The 23442-nt window shown below is 40.7% G+C and overlaps 1 protein-coding gene across 8 annotated transcripts in view; it reads right to left on the bottom strand.

The window, feature by feature from the left end:
• dip2a (disco-interacting protein 2 homolog A) overlaps nt 1–23442 on the bottom strand; it is an 83865-nt gene that overhangs the window by 13662 nt on the left and 46761 nt on the right. For 5 of the 8 annotated variants that reach the window (XM_061792443.1, XM_061792435.1, XM_061792441.1 and 2 more), the window contains exons 5-25: nt 19873–20142; nt 17530–17667; nt 16606–16647; nt 12731–12850; nt 10669–10866; nt 10474–10565; nt 9587–9697; nt 7145–7268; nt 6953–7062; nt 6487–6589; nt 6169–6233; nt 5627–5720; nt 4887–5006; nt 4639–4753; nt 3915–4054; nt 3688–3824; nt 2784–2864; nt 2072–2199; nt 1263–1377; nt 400–601; nt 204–304 (exon numbers count right to left, since the gene is read on the bottom strand). In XM_061792443.1, the coding sequence (XP_061648427.1) occupies nt 204–304; nt 400–601; nt 1263–1377; nt 2072–2199; nt 2784–2864; nt 3688–3824; nt 3915–4054; nt 4639–4753; nt 4887–5006; nt 5627–5720; nt 6169–6233; nt 6487–6589; nt 6953–7062; nt 7145–7268; nt 9587–9697; nt 10474–10565; nt 10669–10866; nt 12731–12850; nt 16606–16647; nt 17530–17667; nt 19873–20142 (2606 nt within the window). The remainder of the gene's footprint in view (nt 1–203; nt 305–399; nt 602–1262; nt 1378–2071; nt 2200–2783; nt 2865–3687; nt 3825–3914; nt 4055–4638; nt 4754–4886; nt 5007–5626; nt 5721–6168; nt 6234–6486; nt 6590–6952; nt 7063–7144; nt 7269–9586; nt 9698–10473; nt 10566–10668; nt 10867–12730; nt 12851–16605; nt 16648–17529; nt 17668–19872; nt 20143–23442) is intronic. The other 3 variants (XM_061792439.1, XM_061792440.1, XM_061792437.1) reach the window with 2 other exon arrangements.

The raw sequence follows: 23442 nt of genomic DNA, 5'->3' as shown, positions 1-23442 counted from the left end.
CTCAGTCATTTAAAATACCTTAAGCGTTTTGAGGGGGAAACTCTTACGCAAAAGCTACCTAGGAAGAAGAAATGTCTTAGTAAACAAAGAACCAGAATATTTTTGCCTCAATTTGAAATAATCTCGGTGTGTTTTGTAGCGTACAGATGAGGTGATGATGAGTCATTCCATGAAACCAGAACACCCCCCCCCTCGGTGGGTACCTGCTCATTGTCTTCCAACTGGGTCACGTCTCTCCCACAGGCCTGCGCTATCCTCTTGCCTGCCACCAGGTTGCCTACGATCATAGAAGCAGGGCCGACCTCTGCACAGCACACGCACACACCCATTCATCACTCATTTAATACAAGACAAACCTTCCAAAAATCTTCCTCTGACAGTCATGTTGCTGCGCCATACCCGGCTGCTTTTGCCTCGGCTTGGGCAGGTTGGTGACGCACGTGTGAGGGCACATTAGGACGTTGCAGGGATGCAAGGAGCCCTCCAGGAAGCGCTGTTTGGTCTCTGATATGTGGATGCCACCCAGGGGAGCCTTGGGAAGCGTGTTGGCAGGCACCAGGGCCAAGCAGTACACACCCACTTGGTGGATGCTGTCTATGGCCTTGACGTAACACAGGAGAGCTGTTTTTGCATTTATTTTAATATCTATGACCACTTACACTAATATAATGATATCCAATTAAATAATGATATCCAATATATTTCAAAACTCTGCTATACCTAATAATTTGGAAGAGCACATTTAAAGTTTTTTTAATTTTGAAGAAAATACTGTCATCATTGAGAGGTTTGTTCAGCAACATTTGAATTAGACTAACAGTTGATGACTTCAAAATCATGCTGACTGTCATTTCCATTGACTATTTAGGGAAACCAGAAAAAAATATGTTTTGCATAATAATTTGGAAGGCGGTGTTTTCAATACTATCGGGTAACTAAGTGAGGTAACCAAAATATCAGAAACAGCTCTCAATATGATTTAATGCAATCTTACACCACTGCAAACTACAACACAGCATTATTACATTTGTATTGTAAACTGTAAAGGCACATTTTTAGAGCACTTGTATTTGATATTGTGCAAACGGTAAATTACACATACAATAAACATAACCTCTGAAAAGAAGATCACCACACTTGATGTGCTGTGCTAAAGAACTGAAAGTGCACACATCTTAAATCAACCTTGGGTACAATTCAAATAACATTCCTTCAATTGTCTGCTGCAATGTTGTGTAAAGAATAAGGAGCAGACTCAGCACCTGAAGGACGCGGCTCATCCACTGGAAGCTGTCTTCCTCAGAGGCGTCTGGTCTCTGCTCCGCCACCACGACAATCCTCTCGTCGTGCAGCACCGAGACTGAAAACACAGCTATCCTGCAATGCACCAGGCAAAATGACACTCATGAAAAAAACTCGTGATTTTAAAACTCACCTGCCACAATAACAGCAACACCTGCACCATCTAACGAGATCCAATAGGACATCTTTATCCATTATTCTGTGTTATTTTGCTTCATAAGATGGGAGAAATATTCTTTAGAGTACTGTGACGCATCCTAAATTGAACACAATCTGCTGTACAACTTTCAATTTGTTCTACAGTCAACCAAGGTTTCTTTTTTCTTTGTTTTACCCCACCGTATACTTTAAACACATTTAAACTGAATTAAAATACACTTTTTAGACAAATTGTAAACATTTTAACACACATTACAGTAAGTATACTGTCAGCAATTGGGGGGGTAAGGAAAGATGAACTTGCGGGGTAACACTGGACTTTCAGAACATTCGGACATATGATAGAAAACCCTGTTCAAAGAGTCAAAACATCACCAAAATAATAAATAATATAACAGATTAAGTTGTAAAGATAGTGCTTTTAAACATCAAGTTACCTACTGTTAATGACAAGATGAAGAGTTGAACTAATGTGTACTTATTCATATCTTTAATAATGCATGATGGGAGTGCGTGATGAGAGTGAAGTGGATCTCATTAGATTGTGCAGCTGTTGCGAATGTCGTGGCCGGTGGCTCGGACTGTGTTGAGTTGGGTCGTGTCTCCGAACCTTCCCCTGTAAACAAACTTCATGGGCTCCACTGCAAGCGCCGTGGCAACCACGTCGTCAGCGTTGTGCCTCCGCCCACTGACCACCATCAATCCATCCATCTTCCCTACGACGAACACGAGGTTGTCCTGGTAGCAAAACACAAAGTACACATTTGTGAATAAAAATGCAAGTTTGGCGCAATTTACCGTAGTCTTGAGGCTGAATTTCACAGTGTCACAAATGGTGAAATGCGTCATGGCAGCATAACTAGAAACCTCCCTCGCATGGAATCGAATGACTTCCAATCGTAATCAGACCTCTTCCAAATGTGGATTAAAATCCTATATGTAAAAGTATGTGCGCCAATGTGAGTGCAGCATAAATGCACATCAGCGATACGCCGTCAATGCTAGCATCATGTGACCAAAACACTCATTAAGTGTTTTTTTGGCGGGGGAATTGCTTTTCAATCACTATCGGTGCATTTTTGTGACAAAAATATCTGAGAGTCACATGGAATTATTGAGAACTGATACTATTGGAAAGATTTGAAAGAGAAGCGAATAGAGTATTTACAAAATCACCCCCCTCCCCCCCAAAAAAAACACACAGAATTGGGACGTTTGTTACATTACAATCGTAACTCCAAGATATACTGTATGATATATATGAAGATGAAAAATTGAAAGTTTAAAAGCTTTGGGTTCCTTGTGAGGTAGAGAGAACTTACTGGTCCCACAAAACCCAGCAGTGAGGTTCTGGTGAAGGTTCGGTCAGTGACTGGAATTCCAGCCGACGTGATTGGGGTGGTCTGCGAAAAAAGGTGAAAATTAGCAATGGGAAACGCAGAGTAACTAAGAATTTTACCACAATATTTAGCCAATGATATTTATAGTATTGAGATATAGCGATATATACAGTTTTGAGCAAATTGGATATATTGGAAGTAAACAATCTTTGATATACAGTGTTTGGATATCTACAGTATATAAAGAAAGTTTTCTGCAATCGTAATTGAACAATTGCTTAACACAACATAATAAAATTTTGTTTCTAGTAAAACGTCACATAATCAATGCCCCCTGTTCTCTCAAAACACACCATCAGTGTTGAGGTACGAGGGAGTGTCACATTTGCGGTTTGCATTTAAGTTTTGAATTTGGCACAAAATTAATTGGCGGACTTTTTTGGAATAAACCAAGGTAATTTTTAGATTGCTGATGTAACGTTTTGAGCAGATGATTGTCAATAAATTGATATTTCCCTTTAAATTATGACTTTCGCTGTCAAATATCAATTGAATGCTTTAATGACGTCATTTTATTTTCCTACAGACTGCTCAAAGGAACATGGAACACCATTATTACACCGATCAGGGACATAATGAGTTTATACGGTTCTAAATATAAATACTATTACATGATGGCATTTAAAACAAAACAAAAAGTTACATTGATGGTGCTAAAGCTGTCCAAAATAGTAGTTTGTAATGTGTTTTAATGAAATATGCTACTGTTGAGTACTTTTTTTTTTTTTTTTTTTTTTTTTTACTGTTCCTGATGGCATGATATTTTTTATAGTATTTTATGGTGAGGAAAATTATTATACTTTTTTTCATAATTAGCAACACTAACCTCAAATATGTTCTTGGTCATGCCCTGGAGGCCGTAATAGGCTGCACCCGTGCACTTCGAGTTCACGCAGATTTCTCCCACCTCATCTGTCTGACAGAGGTACGGCGTTCCCTCCGCTCGCACCACACACACCAAAGCTGCAAAATGCCATTGAATCAAACATCAGGACATTTGTCATGTACTGTACATTTACATAAAGGGTATTAACATCCGACTGTGTACCGCACCTCCGGGCATGACCTGTCCCACGTCCTGCACGGTGAGGACAGAGAGCTTCTCTTCAGTGTCCACGCGGATCACGCTGTGGCTCAGCCCACCCATTGACAGGACTGCCTTGCCCGGTGAAGGGACACCCAATTCTGGAGGTCTAAAAGGCAATTATATCAAAGCTCCACTTAATTATGTCGACTACTCTGAGGGATACTGAAAAAAAATATATTATAAATAGGTGTTTGCATAAGCCAAATCTTCAGTTTATAACGATTGTTTTTTGGGGGTTTTTACAATAAAACCAGACCAATAAAACCCAAACGCAATGAGGACACTCATGCAGGAGCTGCTGTCAACCACACTCACACGCAAACTCGCCAAAGTCACACGCCGCCCCACCAGGCCCTGCTTCTTAAAGGCACATGCATGTATCAAACATACAGACACTACAATATGTACTGTATTATCTATGCATTTTATGTTTGCAACTTTTTTTTTTATTCAAATACTGATTTACAATGTGTTTAAAAAGTGTGTATTCTTAAGTTTAAATGCATTTAAAGCATGTGGGAGGAGTAAAATTATGTTTAAAAACTTTTTTATACGGTCTCTTTATAGCACAGATTTGTACTTATTGCGGGAGGGTCTGCAACACATCCACATGATAAATGACCCCATTTATCACATATGAACCCTCACTATATGTTCAATGCAAAAAAAGCTGCAGTAACATCATCTCACCTGCGGATGGCGACAGTCATGGCTTCGGAAGAGCTGGCACATGGACAGATCACCTCAGGTCGTAGCCCACGTGCCTGGAACACGTTGAGAAAGGCATCGCAGGAAGATATTGACCCTGCAGCATGGCGTCGTTCACAACACACACCACGCAGAGAGACGCACAAATGCACTATGTCAGCAGGTTCTGTCCGGACATGATGACAAATGGGTGATCTTGTACGCTGTCCAATTTTTGTACGCCGACTCACATGGGTTGGCTCCATCGGCTACAATCAGCATCCGCAGTGAGCTCAAGCTGATGTCTCTCTGGTCTCTTTGAGCCAGCAGAGACCAGTGCATGTCCCTGGACTTCACCACGGCCACCCGTGCTGCGCAGCGGAAATACAATCATCACGTTGGACACATCTCACAATTTACATTATCATACCTGACAGTCAGTGCAGTTTTACCGTGTTCCTTTTGAGCCGGTTAATATGTTAAACTGCACATTTAAAAATAAAAAAGGAATATTATGGAGAAATGCAGAGAAACATCGCTCCCGGGAATATAAATAAATATTGACACACACAACATTGTATCCATATTGTCATGGGATCCTAATGACAGTTAATGATGTCGTCTCCACGTAACATAAGATAATCTTTAATACTGTGCAGGACACTTGTTTACAATTTGTGGTGGTAAGTTTCTTTCCATCCTATTTCCTCTCAATAGCATTGAAAGTGCCCTCAATGAGCTCTCGAGATTTAAATAAAATATTTTGAATGGAATTGAATACGTTTTGCATACCTTATTATATTGTATTATGTTTTTCAAAGTATGCGAATTTTTGTCTGTGGATTTTGCTATTCATAGATGTTAACTATATTTCTCAACCTGAAACACATTTAATGTGTTTACTTATTAATATGTTAACACACTTCCTCCAACTCCAATTCAAACATGTCAATCAGGTTAGTGTCACACACTCACACGGGCCGACCCTCACCTTTGTATGCATGAACCTTCTGTATCCACGAGAGAGGGTTGACTTTCATTAAGGAGTAAGGAATGCTGATCACATGCATCCTATTCATGACGCTCTGGAATGAGAAGGTAAGTAAGGAAATAATTGGGCTTCCGTGCATCATGTCTCTATAAACAAGGTTAGACGTCAGACTTCATTTGAAATTGATTAATGGCGCATTATTACGTCTGCAGTACCGTAATTCCCCGTGGTGCATCTATGGAGCTTCTGCTATATTGCAGATTTTTACAATTCCATTATGACGACGTATTTTAATGCCATTTGCTTACAATTTTGTTTCTGTTAAAATACTTTCACAGTGTGTTTAAATATGTTTCAATGTGTTTAAAACGCATGGGAGAGGTATTTTAAGGCTTAAAAAAAAAATACTCTTTTATACATGGTCTCTTTATATCGCAGATTTTCACCTATCTAAGGTTGTTCTGTAATGTAACTATCTCAATGAATGCGAAATCACTGTAATGTCTATTCCTTATCATACAAGAACGTTTTAAAGCACTCACAGTGAGAACGCCATGCCATAAACCAGCTTCTCTCTTGAAGTCCAACACATTGGTTATGGTCTCAGCTGTGAAAGGATATTCGACGAGTTTTACATCAACAAAGACACATTTTGTAATAAATAGTAAGAACTGGAGAGGTACTTGACCTGAAAGGAGTTATTTAGAGCAAAACTGAGACAAGCAGCAAAGCAAAGGTGCCTTATATTCTAACTTTGGTAAAATACCTCCTCCAGATCTGATGCAAACAAATCACAGCGACTGAATCAAACTGTAACTGACAAAACATAAAAGGGCATTTGGGGGGACGTCGACGCTCACCTTCAGTGTAACTGCAGGCTTGTGTGAGAGCGTGACAGTGAGCGAGCATTGCTGAATGGCTCACTGTGATCCCCATGGTGCTTCCCTCCTTGCTGGTTTTATACTGTACCAGAAAAAACACAAACAGCACAGCAGTTTATAATAAATCCAATCAAATCCATTCTCGACACCGGTTATCCTGATCAGGGTCTCGGGGAGCTGAGTTTGGGCGAAAGGTGGACTGCAGCTTTGACTGGTCTCCATTTAATCAGAGGGCACAAACATCTTTCATGTCAACTTTCTAGCAGACGCCTTTATGGTTTGGATCCAAAATTGACTCCTAATTAGAATTGCTCATAAAACTAAAACGTTAAGCATGCCACCAACATACTTCACTGTGAATATGGTTTTATTTCTGGTGATGTGCAGCACATAAAAACACAATTAAGAGTTTATGTGCAAGAAAATTCAACCAAAAATTCCTCACTTCTATGTAGGCTATGTCATTGCTTGCTTCACGTATTGGAGGATGCCAGTCTTTGGGAGGCTTTACAACATGTTTTCCATCTGTCACAAACCACAGCAACCGGGGCCAGCCTGAAGAGGCAGAAGCATGAAATCCGTCGCGAACTCAAATTGTAGCAAAGTCCGATTGAAAGAAAACGCGAGCAGGCTGTACCTTTGAATGTGGCTACCTCACCCGTTTGCGCTTTGGGTAAACCTTTCTGACAAGCGTCAGTGGTAAGAGCCAACGTCACCCCGCAGCTGCCAAGCAGAAAGCCAATTTGTTGACTTCCAGCATCCTGAAGGAACAAAAGAAATAAAGATTATCAACAAATGTTAACATATACATTCAAACATACTTTTCAGCAATGCTAGAATTGTAATAGGGGCACACAAAAGCAGCAGAGTGGCGGTTAATCAGGCACACTGAAAAAAATAAATAAATAAATAATCTGAATAAATCCTCTCTTTGTCTGATATTTCTTCTTACCCTGACATTTTTTGTTTAAGACAATTTCGTTCCTAAAATCATATGCTGATTATGAGTATATTTATCTTAAAATAGGAAATGCCATAATTCTAGAGGCGTAGCTCTTATGAATACACTATTTTTAAGATACGTTTTTTTTTTGTTTTTTTTTTAGGTTAGCTACATTTACTTTTTAGAAATCTTGCCAAATCAAATGTTCGTTTACTATTGGCAGATCATTTTGCTTAAATTAAGTAATACATTTCTGATTTCAGTATATATATATATATTTTTTTAAGCCCAGTTTTTGCAGTTCATAAGCCGATACTTGATCATCATATAGGAATACACCCTTGATCTGAATAATATTTGACTGACTGTGAACAGCCGCTTGGAGTTGCACTCATGCCAAGTAAAATACTGTTTCAAGAGGAGACCGAAAAGAACAAGATTCAGTGGGGTACCTTGGCGGGTGGATTTAAAAAAAAAAAAAAAAAAAAGGCAGTTAATGTATTAGTCTCAAGTGGGCGTCTGATGTAATAATTGCACTGGAATAACTATCCTTTCACTTCACTCCAATCTCATTTATTAGTGAGCAGCTTCCGCAAACAGCATGCTTATAAAGGGCAATCAAGTACACGCATTAATATTCAGCGCGTACAACTCATGATGGTAAATTTGTTCGCGATGGATGCACTTGCTGACTCCCAATGCATAATAATGCCGTTGAAATAGAACACGGAACAGATGAGGCCGCTGCGCTAAATAACAGCCAATAAAAACAAGATGTTCTTAGCAACAAATAAATGTGTATGACTATTAGAATAGACACCTGAATAACAATAACAAGAGCAATCAGAGAGGGAAACTACTATAATACAGGATCTTAATAGCTAAAAGGGAGATATTAGGAATGGCCATTGGACTACATTTCTTCAACTGAAAAGGGGATCAATTCATTTTCTGAATGTTCTCAACTCCTATTTCCTCAGTTGTCTTGTACTGAGCATTACGATGCTGCCCGGAGAGGTTAGCACAGCACAGGTCAGTGTGGATGCATCCCGACTTCTCATAGCGAAGTCATTTTGTGCTTCTTCAGACCCCTAACTAGTTGAGACTGAATCACTAGTGCCTCTGCTGGTGAACTTCCATTTTGCTTCAACTGCTTCATATGCGATGAATCAACAATCAATTCTACACATTTGACTTAAGAATCGATTTTAGAATTCCCATCCAAAAAAGAGATACATCAAAATAGATATGTTATAGTACATAGAGCATACATAATCTCTGCCAAAGGAGCAACTCCAGATAAAAATGAACACATAGCAAATTTAGTCCAACTCAAATACCAATTGCTAATTATTTTTTGGTGTTGCCCATCATAAATGGCAAAAAGCAGATGAATATTAGGATGGCAGCACAGTGGACTAGTTGTTCGGGCATATGCTTTACAATTCTGAGGTTCAGGGTTTGCATCTGGGGCCTTCCTGTGTGGAGTTTGCATGTTTTCCCAGTACTTCTGTGCGTTTTCTCCGGCTTCCTACTACATTCCAAAAACATTCTTCTTTGGTGAATTGAAAAATCTAAATTGTCCATGAGCAGTTGTTTGTATATATGTGCTCTGCAATTGGCTGGCGCCCAGTCCAGGGTGTACCCTGCGAGGTCAGCTGGGATAGGCTCCAGTTCACCCGCAACCCTAATGGGGACAATCGCTATAGAAAATGGTTGAATGGAATATTTGGATATTTTCTTCATTATGTGGATTATGACGAAAACTATGTGGGTGTGTATTCTTGAAAGAACCAACCAGTCCAAGGTACTGATCTGACTAATAAACAAATAACCAATGAGAAACAAAACAAAATAATCCTCACAGAAGTAATAGTTTACCAAGCCCGCGTCACTCTTTTGTTTGTTAAATGTCCAATAGGGGTCGCCTCCTGCTCTTCGCGTGTCATGCAGAGCAGAGGAAAATGAATTATTAAACATTCAGTGCCATTGACTGACATATATGCCAAATATGCATTGTAAATGGGAGTGATCCATCCATTCATTCATTTTCTGAGCCGCTTCTCCTCACTAGGGTTGCGGGCGTAAATGGGAGTGATGTGAAAGAAAAACTATGTACTGTCTTTTAGCCTATACCTTTCTGGTCAGCGGCACTTCAATGGGTACAGGCACCAGTTCTGCCAGCAGACAGCCATAGAAAGCCACCATGAACATCACAGGGTCGTTGTTAGGGAACACAAGTGCAACCTGTGGATGAATTAAATCCAGGGGTGTCAAACCTTTTTCCATCACAGGACACATCATGGTTGCCCTCGGGTGACCAGTTATAATGGTGAAACCACATATGTATAACCACTGGGGGTAACTGTATGCCAAAAATCACAGTTGTGTACTTACCAGTGTTTTAAGGTCATGTAATTAACTCAAAGTTGGTACAGTCAGGGAACAAAATGCAACGCAAACTGGTAACTTTTTGTGTATACAGGAAAAGATTTGATTACATGAAAACATCAACAGCTTAAATATTTTCTTGTTAGGAAAGAACAACATCAATAGTTTGTCTTCTTTTTAGGATATAAAGGACTCAGACAAGTGCAGAATCATCCTATTACATAACTGCAACTGTGAGTCACATAAAATGACATGGAAGGCAGGACGTGGCCCGTGGGTTTGACACCTGTGAATTATGTAGAATGTTGTAGGTTGCTTGGTCACAACCTGATGTGAAATGTCGGCGTGGTTCTCCTCATTGCGGAGTACACAGACCTGATACTGGGTACGAAATGATAGAAGAGAGTCTAATATACTTTATTGAGGCCAAAACATGAATCTTCTTTGGAAGAATAACACCAAGATTATGGAGAGAATACACTGTGGAGTCTTGTTTTTCCAACTTTTCCAACATACTGTAGGGCTAAATGGCACAACACTGTCTCCCTCCCGATTACGTTCGTGTTGCATCTGCCAATTTAAAGTCACCCAAAATGTTTCAGTATTAAGCCATAAAATAAATAAAGACTTACCCTATCTCCAGGCATAAGCAAAGGTTCATTCCTCGTGCTCAGCTTGTTGAGAAGTGTGTAGGCAAGTTTCTGGCTGCGGGTCCATAGTTTACCTACAATAGTATACCATATTACAGCACATATTTTAAATGATTTATTCTCAGATTGCTTGAGGATTTATTTCACTGCTCTCCATCTTTAACTCTTCATACCTACCATAGGTGAGAGTGTAGACAGGCTTGCCGGCGTTATCAAGTGCTGTCAGACAAGGGCTCTTGGGCTGTGTGGTCCCCCAACGTTGCAAGGCTGCTGTCAATGAGGGAGGCCAGTTGGTGACCACTCCGAGAGGATCTCCCTCAAGGGGACACATCGGCTGGCCTTCTGGCTTTGGCTGGTTTGGATTGGGTTGCTGGACTAAATAAACACAGAAGAAAAAGAACATGAACCAATATTTTTGTTTTGACAATGGTATTAGCATATTGCATGCATTAGTTCTAAAAGACTGGTTAGCATGTCTGCTCTAAGGTTCGGGATTCAAATCTCTGCTCTGGAATTGTTTTGACGGTACAGTACACTGATTGCAATAAGGAGAGATTTCTTAATAATAATAATACTAACTGCTAAACACTTGCAAGTGACTGATTTCTGCTCAAGGTTCCCCAGACGAAGACGGAATATGGAAAATTGCTTTCATTTTTTTTTTTGCTGCAGCTTCCTGGAATACTCTACAGGAGACACCAAAATCAACACATTTGTACCATTTTCAATAATTATACAGTTTCAATAGTACTCCGCCTCATATCAGCTGGGATAGGCTCCAGCTCAAGGCGCTACTGACAATGGCTGGATGAATGCAAAAAATTGAAGATAAGGACTGAGAGAGGAACATTTATGGCGAAAACTGTCTCTTGTAGTAATACAAATACACAAAACCACTTGGAGGCAATAATGCTGCAGAGCCTTGCCTTCAGCACCCTTATTCCTCTGACAGCACATCCCATCGCCATGTGCAGCCATTCAGCCGAGTGTTTTACAATGTAGTGGCAAATTAGTGATTTATATATCTCTCTCAGAGAGAGGCTCACAAGTAATACAAGCGGGGATTGTTTGATGGCGAGATAGCGGGGATGAAGAAAAGGGTAGGGGATTAAAGTCGTATATTCTGTCCTTAACAGTTTTTTGCTTCCCCAACTTCAGCTTTCGAATTCCATCTCATTTGTGCTTTCCAGATAAAACACTTCAATCAGGAAAGGTCTCCCCGCACACACTACGCAGTCTGCAGATGCTCGCTCTGCTCTGCCAGAGGTAGGAGGGCTTTACAATTACCTGCTGCTGTGTTACTAATCCTGCTGCTGCGTTTTCATTTGCACAGTGTTTATTCAGCCTGGCAGAGTACCACCCAAAAAGCCACGACAGGCTGGTGAGGAATTCTAAAAGAAAAAAAAGACTAGTCCACAATGTGTGTCTGTGTTTCTGTGGCCCAGCTCTGCCTTACCACACCCTGGGCACACCTGGTGGTCTCTGATTCACAGTGGGAGGTGAGGGGGGGACAACAGAGGAAAAGCAAATCACTTATCTAAAAGCGGACTGGGACTGTTTATTTGTGAGGTGTGGCAATGGGCTTGGTACAGCAACAACGAGAAGGGCACACAGTGGATTACAGATTTCGACCAAGGTTGAAGCCACTGTGCACCACCCTCTACTGCGGGGTGTTGAGGAGAGTATGCATTTACCATGGCAACTACGGCTCCGCTAACTTTCATCTTTATTTGTACTAGTCCATTCTTTTTTACTATTTAGCATTTGTTTTAAGACAGTTTTTCACTGTGGTACCTATGCTAATGAGCGTATCGTAGCCATGTATTGTTTTATACTGTAGTTATGAAGTGTGTTTGTGTCTATGTGGCGTTTATCAGATGCTAACACTGATAACTCTAATCTGAACATTTAACAATCCTGCGGCTCTGATTTGCTTTTGGCCTTGACATCAGTAGTTCTGTGTAGTCTGACTGTCGCTTGTGGAAAAGAAAGAAAGAAAAAAAACTTTACTCAGGTAGCTGCCAAGTTTACCGTTACCGCAAATCCCCCAAAAGTTGTGTTCGTCTGAATAATGTTATCATAGATATAGGGTTGTACAGAAAGATGTCTGGGACTGCATCTGGACAGGAGTCTGAACTCCTGCTGATAGCTAAAAAAGTAGCTATCAGCTACTGATAGTGGGGCTAATTTACATAAAAGTAGCTGAGTGCCTGAGCTGCTACATTTCAGGAGTACTCACCATCCATGAGCTCCTCGAAGTCGTCCACAAAGAATTCTCGTAATGGTGGTCGCTTCGGTCTTTTCAGTGTGTTGAGCAGCTGCTGGATTTTGGAGGAGACGCGGCTGTTGACTGGAACACCTACACAATGACATTGCGGAGAGGATGGGATGACAAGAAACATGGTTCAAGAAAGAAACGGGCAAAACAAAGCCATGGAGAGAGGCGTGGATGGCAAACGAAGGAAATATACAGCAGTGGATGATGACGGATGAAGGATTAGTAAAATATGCAATCAGATCCATTAATGAGGAGAATGGATGAGTGAGGGGAGAGCACACAGAAGGTCGGTAGTTTCAACACAACCAGCTGTCAGTCAATCTGTGACCAAACAAAACAAAACCAAAAAAAAAAAGATAGACATTGAGGCCCATTGGCTACAAAGTTAGCATTTTAGGTCAGCAAACTCTCTTACAGGATGACTAATCAGATTGTGAGGATCCGCCTGCTGCCTAGCAACAATGCGTCGTCTCCTTACCGGCATCTGAGACATGAGGCCTCTCATTAAGGGTATGTGCTCAGCTCACGGCGAGTTGCTAAAACTGAAGTTGAATATACCCCAGCCAAGATCTAACATAAAACATTCTGGTGATTCAACTGTACATTTCACACCAGAGGGTGGGGATTGGTCAACAGAATTCTCTCATGAGGGTTAGTTTGGAACGTTATGCTGGTTTTCCACTACACGGTGCCGGTTTGATTCCATTCGGTTTGGTTTGGAGTGGTAATGTAGAAAACTGAAAACCATGCCTCATTCAACGCATCAGTCATAAAGAGATGTGATCATAAAACAACAACACTAATGGAGAAGGATGCATTTACTTCTCGCTTTGTGTCTGTTGACCATGGAGAGGAAACAAGTTTTATCCAAGAAGAGACTGTGGGCAGCAAGAAAACCTACTGCTTAGGAATCAAATGGTTTTTGGTACACCAACAAACCAAACTGTTAATCAAACCAGTAAGATTACCGGTTAAAATTGTAATTATGGTCGATAACATAATTAGAATCTTGAAGAGTAAATGGCTGGTTGGCACAACAACATTTTAACTGCTATAAGATCGGCAGCTAACGGTGTTGTGCTCTCATTTCGACCCATGCTCAAAATTAGAGAAACCAGCGATTAGACCAGACCCAAAAAAAAAAAAAGCACCTCATTTTCTTTAGCTCTTGAATGCATTGAAATTAGTTTTGGTTTCTGCTGTTTACAATTTTAGTGTGAAAAATGCAAGCATCTGCTGGTTAAATATTTTTCTTTTGTACAATTCTTTTTTTATAGTTTTGTTATTACTTTTTTTTCTGAAATATAAAAAAATTAAAAAATAAATAAAAATATATATAGACATTTCTTTTGGCAATATTTTGTAGTAATACCAATAACTGATCATTTTGGTCATGATAATCGTGGTATGAGATTTTCTTACCACTGTGGTGTGGATAAGACCTGCGATGACCCGGTGGGATATATCCCAACCACCGGAGGCTTTAAGCGGATATATTTTCGCAGTTTAAATTAAGATTTATTTGTATGCATAAAAAAGATACTAGACGAAGTAAAAGTCATTTTTCCAGGCCGTCGTAGAGGTATTTGATTGATAGTTGAGCGGCGCATGCTTTCAGGCCATTCACGGACACGCCCACAGCATCTGAGAGCAGAGACAGTGGCGTGATTTTTGTAGAATTTAAAGCCATTTTATATACTTAGCAATTATTTTAGTCAATCAAATTTGACAGGATTGTTAATAGCTTCTCAGCGGGCTTTAATGCAATGATGATATGCTATTTACAGTATTTAACAGTATAGAGCTATCACCAACCCCATTACAAATTCCACAAAGGGTTCACTGATCTGATATGTAACAAACTAAACTGGAGTGGAGTGCACGGTGGAAACGAGACCTTTGTTAGCTATTTGGGATATGGTTTTGTCCATGTGAATTCATTCAAGGTTGGGAGGGGCAAGTGTCAGACATTCCAGCCACAGGAGACGCAGGCCACAGCTGCACACAGCTTGCCTGATGCGTTTTTGTTCTAAAATAAGACTGGCTCAGACAGCCTCAGTCTGCTCGTATAAAGGCACACACGCATTGGCCTCGTACATGTGAGGGGCAGTGCGGCACCTGATGAGCCAATTAGACACAGACGACAACGTCTGATGGCCCTGAGTCCCATCCACTCAAAAGCTTTGATATATTAATGTACTGTAGCAGAAGATGATGACAGGCCAGTGATGATAATTAACGTATTAGTGTTCTCAGAAGGAGTCCCTCATTTTCAACACCCAAAAACATCCCATGCATTGCACTGCATCCCTGTCTTGCAATATTTTCAGACTTCCACCGTATCATCTGAGGTTGTTTGCAAGCCATCTGTTCAGAACTCTGTTTAGTGTTTTTTTTTTAAGGACTATTCTATGATCATGTTCAATATTCGTTATTGTTTATAGAGACGAACCTAAACTGCTGAACGCTGTAAATGGGACATTAAATGGAAACTTGACTTTTCAATTGTCAATATACAATTAGTTTCGTCTCTGTAGTGCCTCGCCACCTAAGTGTGAAATTAAACAACCAAGTAAATCTTTTGTTATCTGTCAATTTCCGTCACGTAACAGCGGGGCTAATTTACATAATAACCACCCCTACACACAAATTTCTCCATCCATGACATGACCAGCTAGGCTGGCTGAAGATCCAGAGCAACTTTCAAGGGACGGCCAGACTACACTGTCTGAAATACTATCATGCAAAAACACCCACACCCCCCACTGGTGCGACAACCCTGCTACCATGTCAAAGCCAAAAAGGTAAACAGAGCTACATTGAGTTTTGTTAGATGCACAGATTAGTGTTAGCTAACAGCGTTCGCTTCGGCTGACATGCACAAATGATTGCTCTGTGTAGTTGTCGGCGAGGTGGAGGCAGTGGCTGGCGGGGGCAGTATTTGTCTTTGTCCATGTGCCACATACACACGGTGTAGTGTGTGAACTGCTTCTTCCCTGAGTTAAATTTTTTTTTTTTTTTTTTTAATTGTTCAAGACAGTGGAAAGTGAATAACACGGCAAGAAGAATACTGCTGGGGAAGTAAGTGCATTAATTTAAAGCAGACAGTGGAGCTGTCAAAGTACTTTTGCCCAGCTTTAAGTATTGCAGTGTCATGATAGTTGGAGACGATCACTAGTAGTCATATGGATGACTGATTCTGTTGAATGTGTTTTATTGCTTTGAAGATATTCATATTTGACTCCTTATGCATGTATGAGAGTTAATAACAATGAAATGTTACTTAAAACATTGCTTGTTTAGTACATTAAGTTTTTTATGATGGGGACAGTTTGGACTCTGGAACGAATTATTGCAAATATATTTTATCTCAATGGGTAGTTTTGTGTTGAAATCGAGCTTGACCGTCATCATGGAAAAACACATTACACAATTTATTCTTCTACTGTATTGTCCCACAGTCTGTTTTCTCCATTTGAAACAAAGTGTATCCTGTTGGCTCTACCCTTGTTGAAACATTGAGATGGCACACAAGAAAAACAGCAAATATGCATCCTAATAGAGACGCGTCATCGAAAAGGCCTTTTCACACCAAGCACAACAGTGTAAAGCATGTAGGTTAGGTAAATTCACAACGCCACAAATGCAAACGCATTCGTCTTGTCGACAAGACCATCAACACCATGAACAACATCAAAACAGATGGCTCGGATGAGTGAATTGACTTTTTTGGGAGAACATGGGTGGCGGAGGGGTGCAACACCTGACAGTAATCACATGCACAACAAATGCACAGGCTGCCATTGAGCTGAAACAACCGTAGCAATAATAAATACCATTCATCAAAATGAGGGATCCCTCACCTCTCCATTCACAGCCTGGAGGAGAAACAAATGTGGACATCACTGAACATAATCCTCCACGAATACAGGTATTTCTCAAATAAAGGTGTCAAGCTAAGACTGAGACTCCATTTTTACTCAATTGCTTCAACACACTATTAATCAACAATCAATCCCGCCACAAGTTACAGAATTCTTAATCCATTCGATAAATCCATTTATCATTACGTTGATTTTCGATACCGTTTCATCAGGGTTTGATGATTGGTTGTCTGGTGTCTAAAGACTTGCAGCCTAATATGACAGTTTTACCTACACACCGCCTTTTGGTGAAGAGAGGCATCATTTTGACCACATGTAAGTGGAGCGTGTCAATGCAGGGGTTTGCGCATATGCAGGGCAAACTCAGTAGCGCAGTTGGCTGGAATATAGTGCTTCACTTGTTGCATGATTTTGAATAACGAAGGTTGACACCTGCTTTTATTCACTGGCAAAACCTATTTACATTTCTTGGAAGTATTATAACACTGTCCTTGTGATCCAGAGCTCTTTGTTCTCTTTATTTTGCTCTGCTTCTTGAAGGGCTGTTTTATAACTCCTAAATAACACAGAAAACTAACCACGCTGTGAAATGTTTTACACTCTTGTCTAAAACAAGAGTCATCATTATAAAGATTAATAATGATTAGTATTAGAACAACTAATAAAATAAACTGTTATCGCAGAACAACTATTAAGAGTTTTTTTCTTGGGTATAGGAGGAGAGGTGTTACCATAGCAACAAAAAGAGGGTCAGCCAGCAGCTAGTGCCAGTCTGACAGGAAGACTGACTAAAGAGGGAAAACAGAGGGACAAACAGCAGGGGAGAAAAGGCAAACCGGAGGAAACCTTGTAGCATCGGGCGTGCAGGACACTCACCATCTGCCGTCTCCATGATGCTGGTGTGGTGGTTGTAGCCACGGGACACGCCTCGCACCGAAGCAACGTGGGACTGCTCCGCATGCAGCGACGAGCACCCCGAGAGGCCTGTCACGTCTGGGGGAGCTATGTGGTTATCTGTGGTAGAAGGGGGGATAGAAAGGACAGGTCAACTATCCATCCATCCATTTTCTATTGTGCTTGTCCTTTTTGGGATTGCGAGTGAGCTGGAGCTTATCCCAGCTGACTTTGAGCAAGAGGCGGGGTACATCCAGGACTGGTAAACAGCCAATCGCAGGGCACATATCTCTCTCACACTCACACTTGTGACAATTTAGTCTTCAATGAACCTAACATGCATGTTTTTGGAACGTGGGAGGAGGAAAACCCACAAAAGCACTGGGGAGAACATGCAAACTCCACATGAACCCTGAACCTAAGAACTGTGAGGCAGACGGGCTACCGCACTGCCCGACAGGTCAACTATCACTACCAAATTTAAATTGTATTCTATTGAAAAAGTTTGCAAGGCTGGTGATCTGCCTTTGACGCTGAAAGTTTGTATCAATCGTATCAGGTTACGTCGCCTCTGTAGGAACGGAACTCTGTCGTAAACCTAGGACCCTCACAATCAGATTTTCCTTTGGGAAAAGTTTTTTAAATCCAAACAAATCCATAGATCTGTGTTTGACCTTTAGATGCCATTGCATTCCTGTGAGGTATTGTAACCAAGCCAACCCTAGACCAGTATGCAGTTCTATGTAACATTTAAACAAATGATTTAGCTAGTTTAGTTACGCATCTACTTGCTATTCCATAAATACAACCATGTGGTTAAGTCTTTTGGTGGCCACACATAGTTGACAAATGTCACACTGAGCAATAACAGACTAGATGAATAGAGAAGCTTTGAAAAAGGAGTGGCCCAAAGCCTTTTTACATGACTGAATGACAGCGAGATTGCAGACAAAGATGACTTAGTCCAAAGACATGAATTAAAACTCTTGATAATCTTTGTCATGCCTCATTAAGTGCTTGTGTGTATCTTGAGCGGCAACAGAAGCAGACATGTGGGACACTGCTTTATGTCTAGCATACATTCAAAAAAATCTTATTAGCTGGAGATACCGTAATTTCTCGTGTATAATGTGCACCCCCAAAGTTGACCTCAAAATTCTGGAAAACCCTTCTACCTATGTATAATGCATTTTTACAATGCATGATTTTGCTTCTACCCATATAATCAAAACATGAGCTATTTTTTTTTTTCAAAGAATTATTCTGAAGTTAAGCACTTTATTTGAACATGTAATACTTTATTATTTACTTGCTGTTATTTTGAAATTCAGAGCCTTTTATTTAGTAAATGAGAAAACACACTGTTGTGCTCATATGTTTGATTACTCAGGCAGAACTTGTAAGATGGGTACAATTATTTAAAGAAAACATGAAGGGCTGGGCGAAACACTTAATTTCATTTTAATGAGATTCAAATTAAACTGTCAAGCCTTTCAGAAAAGCATTATCATTAAACAAAACATAACCATAAAGAAACTAATGATGGTTGTTGCTCAGTCATATTTAAAAGAAAAAAAGAATATTTCACTAATTCTGGCAGGGTATGTAAACTAATGACCACAACTGTACATACAGGATATGCAGTCATACATACCCCTGTCATATTGGAATGAAAGTGTAGGCTTCAACTTTTTCATAATCTCTAGGTGGCGGCATATTAGAATGAAAGTGTACACCTCTCTCATAACCTCTCGATGGCGGCATACATTTATAAAATGTGAAAGCGTTTTCATTTCCCCCCATACCTATGTATAATGCGCACTATTGACTTTTGACAATTTTTTGGGGGGAAAAAATGTGCATTATACACGAGAAATTACAGTAATTGAATGCTTCAAACTCCTGCTTTATTAAGCCAATGTAAAACAACATTAGCCGTGGCTTCCACTATGAAACAAACACACAGGAACACGCCTCTATCCCTTAAAGGAGACATGCATGTTTTTTTTCACAATTTAAAACAGTTATCAGGTGTCGAAACACGCCTCTCACACACACGTCAAAATACCCCAAGGATTAAGAATTGCATCCCACCCTAATCCTCATCTATCTGAAATCAGCCCATTTTTAGTTTCCATGTCCATTGATTGTACTTTCTCATGCATGGGAGCCATCCCTCATTCCGCCCCATATAGGTACGTACTGCTGGGCTAATACCAAGTTTGTCTTTTGTTACCATGACGACCGGACGCAAAGTCCTTTTAGAAACTCTAAGTGGACCAGTGCTTGAGTTAAAGAGAGATAAATTTAAAAAGGAGAACTCACCTAAGTGAGTGTGTGCCATAAGGTCAGCCAGTGCAGTAGCTTTGGTGTTGGCGTTGAGAGCCGTGCTATTGGCGTTGGTGCTGGTTGTGGCAGACCTCCCTCCAGGGTGGGACGAGGTGGACGAAGCGGAAGATGAGGTGGACGAACCCTGGATGACCCGGTTAAACCAGTGCTCAACGGCCGGGTGGCTGTGGCTCTGGCTAGGCGTGGAGTTGGCCAGACGTCCCTTTCGCCGCAGCGAGCCCTCGTCTTCAGATGCCGAGGAGGTGTCTGTGTTAGACAGGTCAGAGTAGCGTCACGCCATGACAAGAGGACAGCAACACAGCCGGTCGGTGGGGGAAAAAGATTTGCACTACTTATGAGGATGACAGTGTTTTACTAGTACAGTTCCACCACCCTCTGCCCCTTTCTGCTCGAGGATGTTCGTGAAGCAACCTGCGCACTTTTCTGCAAGGCCGATTTGACATAATGTCCAATTTTATAATAAAGGGATGGAAATACTTTAAGAAAAAAAACCCATCCTATTTATCGATTCTTCTTCTTTTCCTTTTGGCTTGTCCCTTTCGAGGTCACCACTGAGTGTCATCCTTTTCCATGTCCAAGCCCATCTTTTGCATCCTCTCTAATATCAACTGCCCTCGTGTCTTCCCTCACTACATCTAGCAACCTTCTCTTAGGTCTTCCTCCAGCTCTCTTGCCTGGTAGCACCATCCACAGCACCCTTCTACCAATTCACTAATTATCTCTCTTCACATCTGCAAACCATCGTAGTCTGCTCTCTCTAACTTTTGCTCCCAAACAGCTAACCTTGACTGTTCCTCTGATGACCTCATTTCAAATCCTATCCGACCTGGTCACTCCTAGAGAGAACCTCAACATGTTCATTTCTGCCACATCCAGCTCGGCTTCCTGTTTTCTCTTGCCTTCTCGTCTCGTGCCACTGTCTCTAATCCGTACATTATGGCTGGCCTCGCCACTGTTTTATAAAAGTCGCCCTTCATCCTAGCAGAGGCACTTCTGTCACACAATGCACCTGTTCCTCCGCCTGTTCCAACCTGCTTAGACTTGTTTCTTCACCTCCACTCACCATTTCTCTGGAGTTTTGCCCAAAGTATTTAAAGTCCTGCACCCTCAGTTTCACTTCTCCCTGCAGCCTCACTCTTCCTTCGCCCCCAAAAAAGGGTTGATAATTTATTTATTTATTTATTTTTTATCTGATTCGCCGATTAATAGAAGAAAAAATCAACAGATTAACAGATTAAGACGAGAAGGTGCAATTTCTAGAGAAATTGCATGTGAATGCTGCAATGCTGATTGAAATCATGCGCTTGAATGAGCTGAACACGTAGAAGTTGGAATGGTGGGAATCGGTTGAGAAATCAGGAAACTAACTAAAAAATTTAGAATTTGTCTTATTGTGGCTAAAATACAGGTATTTTAGTGTTGCACAGTGCAGAATGTGGGTAATGGGGGAGTGTGGAAAACAAGTAATTGGAATGGTTTTAATTGCTGAAGAAATATGTAAGCAGGGGGGAAGAAGGCAGAATAGAGTGGAATGGGGGAGAACGGGTTTTTTTTAACATAATAAAATTTTACACCCACATTTCACGTGGGTGTAAAATGTGGAATGCTTGAGCATTCACACAATCGCTAGTTGCAGCCCTAAATTTAACTTTTAGACAAGTATAAAATAAAATAAAAACAATGAATGCAATTCCACGTTAATAAATACACACACAAATGTAAACAAGTGAAAAGTAATAACAGCCAACCAGTCGGCCCAAGCTAGCACGAGAAGCTCTGGAGAAGTCTAAATCGTCACTCAGTGCTCCTTCTCGTCAAACATTACTACAACCCCAATTCCAATGAAGTTGGGACGTTGTGTTAAACATAAATAAAAACAGAATACAATGATTTGCAAATCATGTTGAACCTATATTTAATTGAATACACTACAAAGACAAGCTATTTAATTTTTGTTCTGTTTTATTGTTTTTAGCAAATAATCTTGAGCTTAGAATTTTATGTCTGCAACACGTTCCAAAAGAGATGGTTTTCTTTTCTTTTAACAACATTCAATAAACGCTTGTGAACTGAAGACACTAAATGTTGAAGCTTTGTAGGTGGAATTCTTTCCCATTCTTGCTTTATGTACAGCTTCAGCTGTTCAACAGTCCGGGGTCTCCGTTCTCGTATTTTACGCTTCATAATCTGCCACACATTTTCAATGGGAGACAGGTCTGGACTGCAGGTAGGCCAGTCTAGTACCCGCACCCTTTTACTCCGAAGCCACGCTGTTGTAACACGTGCAGAATGTGGTTTGGCATTGTCTTGCTGAAATAAGCAGGGGCGTCCATGAAAAAGACGTTGCTTGGATGGCAGCATATGTTTCTCCAAAACCTGTATGTAGCTTTCAGCACAGAACACTTTTCTACTTTGCATCAGTCATTTTAGATGAGCACAGGCCCAGAGAAGTCTGGGGCGTTTCTGGCTGTTGTTGATAAATGGCTTTTGCTTTGCATAGTAGAGTTTCAAGTTGCACTTACGGATGTAGCGCTGAACTGTATTTACTGACATTGGTTTTCTGAAGTGTTCCTGAGCCCATGTGGTGATATCCTTTACACCTTGATGTCGGTTTTTGATGCAGTGCCGCCTGAGGGATCGAAGGTCACGGGCATTCAATGTTGGTTTTCGGCCTTGCCGCTTACATGCAGTGATTTCTCCAGATTCTCTGAACCTTTTGATGTTATTATGGACCGTAGATGATGAAATCCCTAAATTCCATACAACTGTACGCTGAGGAACATTGTCCTTAAACTGTTTGACTATTTTCTCATACACTTGTTCACAAAGAGGTAAACCTCACCCCATCTTTGCTTGTGAATGACTGAGCAATTCAGGGAAACTCCTTTTATACCCAATCATGGCACCCACCTGTTCCCAATTAGCCTGTTCACCTGTGGGATGTTCCAAACAGGTGTTTGATGAGCATTCCTCAACGTTTTTGCCACCTGTCCCAGGTGGAACGTGTTGCAGCCATAAAATTCCAAGTTAATAATTATTTGCTAAAAACAATTACGTTTATCAGTTTGAACATTAAATATCTTGTCATTGTAGTATATTCAATTAAATATAGGTTAAACATGATTTGCAAATCATTGTATTCTGTTTTTATTTATGTTTAACACAACGTCCCAACTTCATTGGAATTGGGGTTGTATAACCTGTCACAGAAGTTTGCTAACTAAATGCATTAAAATCTTCAGTCTGTCAATTGAGCACTTTTTGAGTACAGCATGACACAAAATCCCTAAGTGAAATGAAATATGTTACATGGCCTTGAAAAAGTTGCCTTGCAAAAGCTTTTGGATGGATTCTAACAAGCCATATTTATGTGTACGGCCAGCAGCCTCAAAGCGACTGCTTCACAGTGAATAATCTGTTATTCCTCTGCTCATCTCTCCTATAACGCAATGTCTCAGTAACCATGGCAAAGTGAAGCAGAAGAACATAGTGAGGGTCAGACACCAGTGTAAAGTCAAGAGATGGCATTCATGGCTTATAAACAGA

This window comes from Phyllopteryx taeniolatus, chromosome 12, assembly GCF_024500385.1.
Source record: "Phyllopteryx taeniolatus isolate TA_2022b chromosome 12, UOR_Ptae_1.2, whole genome shotgun sequence".
In the NCBI taxonomy this organism is placed as follows: domain Eukaryota; kingdom Metazoa; phylum Chordata; class Actinopteri; order Syngnathiformes; family Syngnathidae; genus Phyllopteryx; species Phyllopteryx taeniolatus.
The sequence above is the reverse complement of the archived record's forward strand: the minus strand, read 5'-3'. Positions and strand labels throughout refer to the sequence as shown.